Source organism: Trypanosoma cruzi, genomic scaffold, assembly GCF_000209065.1.
Source record: "Trypanosoma cruzi strain CL Brener 1047053512515 genomic scaffold, whole genome shotgun sequence".
NCBI classification, from domain to species: Eukaryota; Euglenozoa; class Kinetoplastea; order Trypanosomatida; family Trypanosomatidae; genus Trypanosoma; species Trypanosoma cruzi.
In genome coordinates, this window is record NW_001849395.1 from 49,919 (window position 1) to 59,324 (window position 9,406).

At 49.6% G+C, this 9,406-nt stretch overlaps 3 protein-coding genes across 3 annotated transcripts, besides 18 other annotated features; all 3 read left to right on the forward strand.

Annotated features, from left to right (window-relative positions):
* Positions 1-6,655: a sequence feature (heterozygous, Esmeraldo-like haplotype).
* On the forward strand, positions 453-5,330 carry Tc00.1047053509297.10 (hypothetical protein, conserved; the record flags this gene model as incomplete). The annotated part of the gene is made up of 1 exon (XM_800889.1): positions 453-5,330. One exon carries the CDS (start codon positions 453-455, stop codon positions 5,328-5,330), a length of 4,878 nt encoding a protein of 1,625 aa, XP_805982.1.
* Positions 3,796-3,820: a microsatellite.
* Positions 5,168-5,195: a microsatellite.
* Positions 5,445-5,474: a microsatellite.
* Positions 5,775-5,804: a microsatellite.
* Positions 5,803-5,828: a microsatellite.
* Positions 5,832-5,852: a sequence feature (AT_rich).
* Positions 5,956-5,995: a microsatellite.
* Positions 6,126-6,177: a sequence feature (T-rich).
* Positions 6,365-6,415: a microsatellite.
* Positions 6,541-6,567: a microsatellite.
* Positions 6,656-7,016: a sequence feature (areas merged during assembly that could not be assigned to a particular haplotype. This can correspond to areas where the two haplotypes were merged or to regions with more than two copies in the genome that were merged during assembly.).
* Positions 6,734-6,768: a microsatellite.
* Positions 6,844-6,884: a sequence feature (AT_rich).
* Positions 6,955-6,978: a microsatellite.
* Positions 6,998-7,025: a microsatellite.
* Positions 7,017-7,046: a sequence feature (areas merged during assembly that could not be assigned to a particular haplotype. This can correspond to areas where the two haplotypes were merged or to regions with more than two copies in the genome that were merged during assembly.).
* Positions 7,047-9,406: a sequence feature (heterozygous, Esmeraldo-like haplotype).
* On the forward strand, positions 7,102-7,917 carry Tc00.1047053509297.20 (hypothetical protein, conserved; the record flags this gene model as incomplete). Its single annotated transcript, XM_800890.1, has 1 exon — positions 7,102-7,917. The coding sequence occupies one exon, from the start codon at positions 7,102-7,104 to the stop codon at positions 7,915-7,917; it is 816 nt and encodes a 271-aa protein (XP_805983.1).
* Tc00.1047053509297.30 (ADP-ribosylation factor, putative) lies at positions 8,698-9,267 on the forward strand (the record flags this gene model as incomplete). Its single annotated transcript, XM_800891.1, has 1 exon — positions 8,698-9,267. One exon carries the CDS (start codon positions 8,698-8,700, stop codon positions 9,265-9,267), a length of 570 nt encoding a protein of 189 aa, XP_805984.1.

Below are 9,406 nucleotides of genomic sequence, written 5' to 3' on the forward strand. Positions count from 1 at the left end.
TGTTTGCATCTGCATTGCCCTTTGGATCGAGTTGCGAGGAGAAAACCGGATCTCCTGCTGATGGAGAGGAAGAAGTGAGGTGCTGGTTGCCCGGAGGCATTAGCGGTTCTTTTCCTCGTGCGACCCTGACGCCGTCAGAGCATGTTGAGGAAGTAGGGACCGGCGCACGACACAGGGATCCAGGGGAGTGGGTGCATTCATCCACAACTAACGCAAGCGGATACAACACTTCAGAGGATGCAAATAGCCAAACGGAGCGAAGCAGAGTTGGGTTATCGTTAGAGCTTCAGCAGCTGTTCGCAACGGGTGCAGCAGCGCAGACCCAACCGAAACACGCGGGTATTGGCGGTGACGTTCCTGCCACTGTGAGTGACAACAATAGTAGCCGGGGTAGTAGTGGCGCTGCTGTCAAGCGCGGGGCGAAGGACGTCGTAAAAGGGACGGGCTTGCTGATGGAAGCTGTAAATGGCATGAATGCTCCTAGACCAACGAATAGAAAGACTCCAGCGAATGCCAATTTACGCCCTCTGGCTTCACCATCATCACCCAGGAAGGCTTGCTTGTCACGGGATATGTTTGCTGTGCCACAAGAACGAGCTTATGAGACATCAAATGCCAAAGCGGGCTCTTTTATTTACCGCAATCAGTTTATTCAACAATTTAAATCCGCGGGGAATACGGGCCAAACAGATGAGTCAAATAGATGTGAGCTTAACGGCTTCTCACCAGCCTCGAATTGTTTTGTAGACGAAAAGAAGAAGGATAAGAACGAGGGCACTAATTTGAGCGGCGTGGCTGCGGATGGGGCGAATAGCAGCTCCTGTGTACATGCACGACAAGTCACGCCAAAGAGGCACCCTTCCATTGGAAATGCGAAATCTGTTTTACCACTTCCTCCGATAGACTCCCCTCGAGATGTCGCACAGAGCGGTAGCAACAATCCCGGTCGTCCTGGCGCCGGTGCACCTGCGTTGGCTTCACAGCAACTGCAACAAAGCTCCGTCCTGGCAAAAAACACTCAGAAACTAGTCTCCCCCGCCATTGGTTCTTCCCACTGGTCCTTTTTGCCTGCACCTGAGTTTGTGTCTAGCTTACAAATTTACGTGAATACATGTCTGGGTCTTTGCGAGTCCGATATGCAGGCGAGGCATAACTTCATTACCCGCGTTCAACGTGTTGTGACAAAGGTTCTTGGTCCTCACGCGGAGGTACGAGTACATGGCTCTATTACGACAGACCTTGCGCTCGCTTCTAGTGACATTGATCTACTGGTTGTAGGGTACGAACCGCTTACACCGTTGCAAGCAATTCAACAACTGTCGCGGGCTATTCTTCACATCAGTGAAGATGAATTGCAAGTGCTGGAGTCTGGGGAAACAGGAGAGACTAGTGCGGGCGCGGCAGGTGAAGGGTCGTCCCATGTATTTGGTGAAGTGAGCTCAGGTGTCGCTGATGAGGGTGTGCTGGACGAAAAGGGTACACCAATTCCTTCTGTGGCGGAGTTGGAAGGCGTCACGTTGGGGCCAGGGGGTGAACTTGATGCTGGAGATCCCATCATGCGGATGGAAGAGGAGGAGGCCGAGTACCGTTCTCAGATTGAACGAGACTATTTACTCAGTACACGAGCGGGGCTCACATCGGCCGCAATGGTGAATTCTTTGCCCTCTCAGGGTCCAAAGACTGCTGCGATGGCGCTTCAGGGTTACATGGGTCCGTTTGCAGCCACACCACTGCAACCTCCTCTCCTGCGGTCGCTTGTAGAAAATGGAATAGTGGCAGATTTATCAATGCCGATTCATCATCAGCCCAATGCGGGGGGACACCGACTGTACGTCCCGACGCTTGAAGGTCCTTACTTTCAGGTTCAGACCATCGTTTCCACCCGAGTACCAGTCATCAAAGTGACGGAAAAGGCCACTGAGATGCGGGGCGACATCACCTTCGCTGGTGGCGAACACTGGCGTTCGATGCAACTGACGAACCATCTGCTGAAGCGGTACCCGGCGTCAAGGGGGCTTATATTGTTCCTTAAGCATTGCGTGAGGCAAATGGGAATAGGTGACTCACAGCCAGGTGGTGTGACTTCATTTGCCATCTATCTTATGGTACTACACTTTTTTAACGAAATCTCTCGACACCTGGAGGGGATTCTTCAGCAGCAACAGAAAAAACAACAGGAGCGCGAAGATCGAGAGAATGTGGTGACGAATTCTGGAAATGAGGGAACGACAGGGACCTCCAGCGGGACGGGCGATGGTGTTACTAGCGGTGCGCACATCAGTGGAACAAGTACACCGACGCCCGGAGCACCGATGCCTTTGGCTTCTCTGAAGGCAACTGCCGTATCTTTGCCTGCCCCTCAGCAAAGGTCACGTTTTGACGATAGATTCTCCTTGGTGGAAATGATGCTTCTGCAAAGAGTTCACCCCTATCATGAGGAGAAGGGCGGCAAACAGAATACGGCGAGCATTTTGCATTATATCCGTGCATTTCTTGAAGAGGAGGAAGTGTCTGTGAGTGGCGACGAAGGCGACAAGGATCGGGCGGCAGACCTCATAAAGGAGCGAACGGGTGCCAAACTGGTGGCGCCATTGGATTACGATGCTGTTTCAGGCGAACTTGCGTCTTATGGGCAAGTGCAACAGAAAGCAGATGTGGTCTTTGCCGCTTGTGAGGCCTTGGAGGTTCCGGGCTTAACTTTAGAGCAAGGCGAGAATGATGTTAATATTGATGATCACGATGGCGGTGTTGACCAAAAAGTAGTAGCAGAATTGAATCACGTAGCCGAGGGCAAAAATTCTGACGGTGGAGGAAGCGGGTGCCTGCAGGAAAAAGAAAGGGATGAAACGGAGGATGCGGCGGATAGCGAAGCTAGTATGTTACGCTCTCTGGCACTACGGCTGCTTTCTACTTCATCGTTGGGTCACTTGTTTCATGACTTTTGTTTTTACTATGGTTTTACATTTGACTACGACAATCATGGCCTGTACTTTGATCCACTTGGAAACTCTAGCGTTGTGCCAAAGCCTCGGAAATGCCAGCAACGGGGGCAGCATTTGTACATGACGTCACCGTTTGACGACCAATACGATATCACCGCGCGCATGTTGCACACACGTGAGTTTCAGGAGCTTTGCCGCATGTTTGTTCCTCTCACGACTCCACTGGCAACAATATCTGGATACGGTGGAGGAGGCTGCACGCTCCAAGAGGTACTGGAGTGGATATCACCTGAGACGGCCTTCGGGGAGCTTATGCAAGTTCACGCAGCCATTCAGCAGCAACAACAACAGCAGCAGCGTGCAGATGCCGTAGGGACGCAATTTTCAAAGAACGAGGAAAAAGCAATGGTTCCGCCAAATCTTTCTGAGGGTGGCGGGGGCACGCCACTCGCGCAACCGCCGTTACGCTGCGAGGTGGAAAGGAGAGATGGAAAAAGTTCATCTCCCCACCCGACATTCAATATTGGCGTGGAGGGAAATCTGCCAAAAGACACTCGACTGACACGTCGCCGGGATACAATTTTGCAGAAGACCAGTGGCAGTAACACCTCCAATGAGCTGCGCAAGAAAGATGACCGGGCGACGCTGGAATCCAATAGTGATGTGCCTTCGGCAACAGCCTCCCTCACACCCTCTTCCGGCGGCTTAATCTTGACACAGCCGGGAAGCAAGACGATTTCTACGGAACATGGAACTGCCGAGATGACAGGAGGTTGGTCGGCGACTACGCCTTCGATGCAGCGGCAGATGAAGCGTCGCGAGGGGGGAGCAGAGGAATCAGCAGTTGTTGCTAGTGGTGGTGGTGGTGGTGGTGGTGGCGCTGCTGCTGCTTCTGGGACGCTGTCGTCTTCGCAGCCCGTCGTGGCGGAGGCTGCGATGCGACCGCTCACGCCCGCAGGAGCATCGGTAGCGCCCGGTTCACTCACGGGATCTGGAGTCCCTGTGGGCGGGAATGTAGGCACAGTGGGTGGGGAGGCGGTTTATGCGCGTGCTCAGCACTCCCGTTCGAACCTTATGCAACACCAACACCAACACCAACACCAACACCAACACCAGCAAGTACCGTTTTCTTTTCCTCCTCCAATTCCCATGTTTTTTGTTCCTCCAAATGGCGCCGGTGCAGGATACCCTGATCCGTCACAGTTATACTTTCCGATGCCGTACCCACCAGAAGCGATGTTGCATTATTATCATCATAATCATCACTATCAAAATCATAATTACATGATGCCGTTTCCATACCTTGGGTACGAGATGAATCAGTTTTATCAGCAAAGTGCGGTTTTTGACGCGCTAAATGCTGCTGCTGCTGGTGGTGGTGGTGGTGGCAATAGTGCGGGGGGCGGCCCCACAATCAATCGTCAGGGGAACACGCGCGGAGCTGGGCTTCCTTCGCCGGGTGCACGTCAGCGCGCGCGTGGCGGGGCCCATCGCGGCGGCAATATCGACACCATTAGTCCCGGAGAGAAGGTGGCGCCGGGAAGACCTGCGCCTGTGGCTCTGTTAGAGGAGCCGACAGCAGCGGCTGAGGGTATGGCGGTTGACGGCGTGAACAGTAAAAACAACAATACTCCCAAGAATACGATGATGGCGGTATTGCCAGAGGGGCCTTCAACGAGAGAGCGGCAGCCGGGTGCCACCGATGTGAAGGAAAGACTGCATTCTGAAGATTCTTCTTTTTTAGCACAAGAGGTTCAGCAGCACCAGCAGTTTCTTCAACACCAGCAGCAGTTGCAACAGCTTCACCAATTTAGCCTTAGCCACCAATATCATCAGCAACAAAATGGCTTGAAGTTGAGGAGTGGCGGGCAACAACATCAACAGGCGTTCTGGGGACACCATCAACATGCTTCATTGATGATGCAACATCAAATGTATGCGTTACAGAGTAGCGTCGATAACTCTGTTTCTAATGCGTTGTGCGCCTCAATCCACGGGGGAGCCGTTTTCCGGCAGCAGCAACAAAACCAACAACACCAGCAACAAAATACAGGCGGAGCGGCATATCCGGTTGCTGCAACACCCTTCGGATTATCCAGAATGCCTACCCATGATATTCCTACGTCCAATTTGGCTGTTCCAATTGCGAATGAGGGTCAACAACAGCAAAAGCATCGGGAGCAGATTTCCACTGCAGCTCATAGATCTGAGGGGGCTGCTGCTACTAGTGGTAGTAGTAGTGGTAGTAGTAGTGCTAGCAGAAACGCTAGAGGTGGAGGCACCGGGCGTCCGCATCACCGAGGACAGGGGGAGGATGTTGGAGAAGGAAGAGTTGCAGAAATAGCGTCAACTGAAGGCACACACGGCAAAAATAACAGGCCCATGTGACACAACTCCAAGAGTGGGAAGAATGTGTAGATAAAGTGAAGGGATATCAAAGATGAGGTGTAGCTTTTTTATTTCCTGAGCAGAGAGCCAGATTGGCAGGACGAGTTTATTCAGTTTTTTCTTTTTTTTCTTTTTTTTTTTCTTGAGAAGTGGGCTTGGCACATGCATACATTTACTTGTTTCACATACACAGTGAGTGCGAGAGAGAGGGAAAAAGACGGCAGGGAGTAATGCTGAGGTAAACCGAAGAAAAGAAATTTAAATACTGAGAGGAGGAGAGTGAACCGGAAAGGAAAGAAAAGAAAAAAAATAAATAAAAATTGAAGAAGTGGGTGGAGAAAATGGGAATGAGAAAATGCGCATGTTTATGAAGTACGGAAGAGAAGGGGCTTTATTGAAGGTAATGGCCGCGTTATGTTGAATTTCCTTTTCATTGTTTTAATGTTTTTTTTTTTTTTTTTTTTTTTTCTTTTTGATGTTGTTGTTATTGTTGTTGTTTTCATATATATATATATATATTTTGCGACGGTGATAGAATTCCCTTTTTTACACTTTTTGTACCACACCCACACCCCCCTCCCGTGTTTGCTTGCTTGCTTGTCTACTTTCTTTGTTGGATCCACTCAAAAAAAAAAAAAAAGAAAAAAAAAAAAAGAAAAAAAAAAGTCATGTGTATTTCTCTTTCTTTTCGTGTTTGATGTTTCTGCCGAAAGTCGATATGTGCTGCGGATGAGAGGGAGAGGCGAGGGAGGGGAGGCGAGTTGGATGCGAAATGCCGATAAAGAAGGCATGTCATTTTTTTTTTTTTCTTTTGCTTTTTTGTTTGTTTGTTTGTTTTGTTTTGTTTGGGATGTTGTCGCCCATCTTCCCTTTGCGAGAAGGGCGCTGAGGGAGTGGGGATGGTTGGATGCCCACCCCGCCACCCCCCTCACGTTGGTGCGTTGTGCTGCCACCACGTGAGGTGGCCAGGGAAAGGGGGCAGGAGTGCGTGAGGCGTGAGGGATGCGTGAGGCGTGAGGCGAGTTAAAAAGGAATTTTTTTTTTTTTTCCGTTTTTCTTTTCTTTTCTTTTCTTTTCTTTTTTTTACGTCGAGAAGAGGCCTCCGCCCTCATCCCCCCCCTTTTTTTTTTTTCTTTTTTGTTTGCAAATTCCTCTGCGGGGAGAGGAGGTCGGGGCAGCAGTTGTGCATTTCCATCGGAATTTTGTGCTGTTTTTTTCTTTCTTTTTTTTTTTTTTTGTGTGTGTGTTTTGTGAGCGCTTCTTCCAGTCGTTTTTAGCGGTGGGTTGCGCTCGCCGACACAACTTTTATTTGCTCATTTCTTCTGCACACAAAACACCGATGCATGTACACTCACGCCTACAAACACATACTTTACACCTGCCCCATATAAAAACTTTCCGTGTTTTTTTTTTTTTTGTTTTTTTTTTTTTTTTTTTTCTGCGACGAAATACAACGGACGTTTTTTTTTTTTTCACATGCAGATACTCTGGCAGCGGTGGCACGTCCCATTTCAAATTATTATTTATTATTTATTATTTTTTATTATTATTTTTGGGTTTTTTTTTGTTGCCGTGGCTCAAATGCCCAATTCCGCATTTACTGTCTGCATTGACATCGTTTCTGTTTTTTTTTTTTTTTTTTTTCTTTCACGCACACACGCACACACAAACAAAACAAAACAAAACAAAAAAAACGCATACACGCCTTGAATTGGAGAAATAGAGGCCGGCGCAAAGAAGGAAACCATAAAAGGAGGCAAGAAAACACGTGATGGCGAAATCTTCGCGATCCAAGTGGAAGAAGCTGCACAAGCGGCAACGCGCGCAGGAGGTTGCCGCCGTCGTACAGAGGCGTGTTAGCCGTTTAAACGACAAACTCCGCCTTGCAGCTGAGGGGGGCCTCGGTGCGGTCCCGATGCAAGATCCCGAGACACGTTTTCATTTTTTGAACCCCGAAATGGACATGAATGTGCCACAGAACTGCAAAGGGCTAAATAATAACTTTCAAGACATTGTCCAGGAATCCCTTGACTTCTCCAGACCACTTCACCTGCAACCCCCGAGGACGAATTTCCACGGGAAGAGCGACCCGAACGCACCGCACCGAATGACACAGCAGTTTGAGTTACTGGACGCATCTGCACCTGTCGCTGGTCATGCCATCACTGTGAAGGACGTTGAGCGCATGGCAGTCAATAAAGAGCAGGAGCAGCGCCCAAATGTGGATCACCATGCAAATGAAGAGGAAGGGCCGAATGGAATGGACAACGGAGATGGTGTGATGGAAGAGTTTGTTTTTGGGTGCAATGATGCCGCAGAAGAAACAACAGCGAACACCAAAGCGTTGCTTTTTTCTGTCAGTGATGCTGCAGCGGTTAAGAAGAAGCAGAAGAGCAAAATGGCCGAAACACCACGTGCAGTGCCCCAGCGTATATGCAGCATGGCGGGGGCCGCAAAGAACGGCGGCCGCCTTTTGCAAGTCTCGGGCAACAAGAAGGCGAAGCGGCTCTCCAATGCACTATCCACACGCTTAGTGAAGTCCGGCAGTAGGGCTGCGAAGAAGCGGGTCACAGCCAGTCACGAATAATAAAGGGACGGACGTTTTGGACCGAACGGACTTTGACCTTCCATGTTCTTTCATTCGACCGCAGCGAAACCAAAACAAAACCAAAACAAGAAAAAAACAAGAAAAAACTGCACGAGTGATGCGTTTAAAAGTAACAGCAAGGTGCTTTTCCGATTCACCACTAACGCGAGAAGTGATTTTTGTACGGTGCGCGTGTTGTTTGATGCTATGTTACATATATACATATATATATCTTGTTTTTGATAAAAAATGTACTCTCAATTGCTTTTGCCTGTTGTGTGCTACCAAAAGGTAAACAAACAAACGTGCAAAGAATATAATAGGAGTGCACAGAAGAAGGGAACAATCGCAGTGAGGCCTCTAAAGCCTCTTTTAGTTTTGTGTCATTCGTGACTGCCTCATTCTTCAACCTGAAACAAACAGGGCTGGGAGAGGGGTGGTGGATTAGTGGGAAGAGGAAACAATAATAAACTGCGGATTACTTTGTTGTCTTTGGGCATAATACAGAAGAAGACGCATATCTACCAAACTACATTAATAGTTATACATCCATATATAAAAGGTAAGAGAGGGAAACAAGCAGACACAAGAGGTTGGAGGAACCAATTTGAATAGGAGGATTTCTCGGGAAGTTCAAGCGCCGTGGCAAAGTAAGCATTGCTTGATCAGGGGAAGAGAGGATACTTTTCCACGCCAACCCCTAATTGGTAGCGTCTTCTGCGGCAGCAAAAGAGCGATAAGGCATTACACGGTAGAAACGGAAGAGGCGCGGAATCATCAATGGGTGCGGTCATGAGCTGGTTTGATGGCCTCTTCGCCAAGAAGGATGCGACCATCTTGATGGTGGGTCTTGACGCCGCGGGAAAGACAACCATCCTTTGGAAACTGAAGCTGAACGAGGTGCAGCAGACTGTCCCGACGCTGGGCTTTAATGTGCAGACGGTGGAGTACAAAAATATAAAGTTCCATCTCTGGGACGTAGGTGGTCAAAAGCTTCTGCGGTCTCTTTGGAAACACTACTACGAGGGGGCAAACGCAATCATTTTTGTCATTGACAGCAACGACAGGGATCGGGTCTGGGAGGCACGACAGGAACTGGAGAAGCTTTTGCAGGAGCCACTACTGGTGGGAGCGACTGTCCTCGTGCTGTGCAATAAGCAGGATCTGCCGCACCGTCTGACCCCAGCGGAGCTGGTGGAGCAGTTGGGCTTCCGCGACCATAGCGCGACCGGACTGGGGGCAGCGATGCGTGGCCGTCAGTGGTTTGTTCAGGGTTGCTGCGCGCACACGGGTGACGGGCTTTTTGAGGGGCTTGACTGGCTGTCTAGTCACCTGCCCGATGTTTCTTGAGGAGCGGGGGGAGGAGGCGGAGCTAGAATAGAAGTGTTCGTGTTTGCGTGTGCGGAGGGTTTTGATGAGCTTGTTGGCCGTCACTTGCTGGCGGTGTTGACTTTTCTGAGTAACTGTGAGACGTCTGCTTCAATCTTTT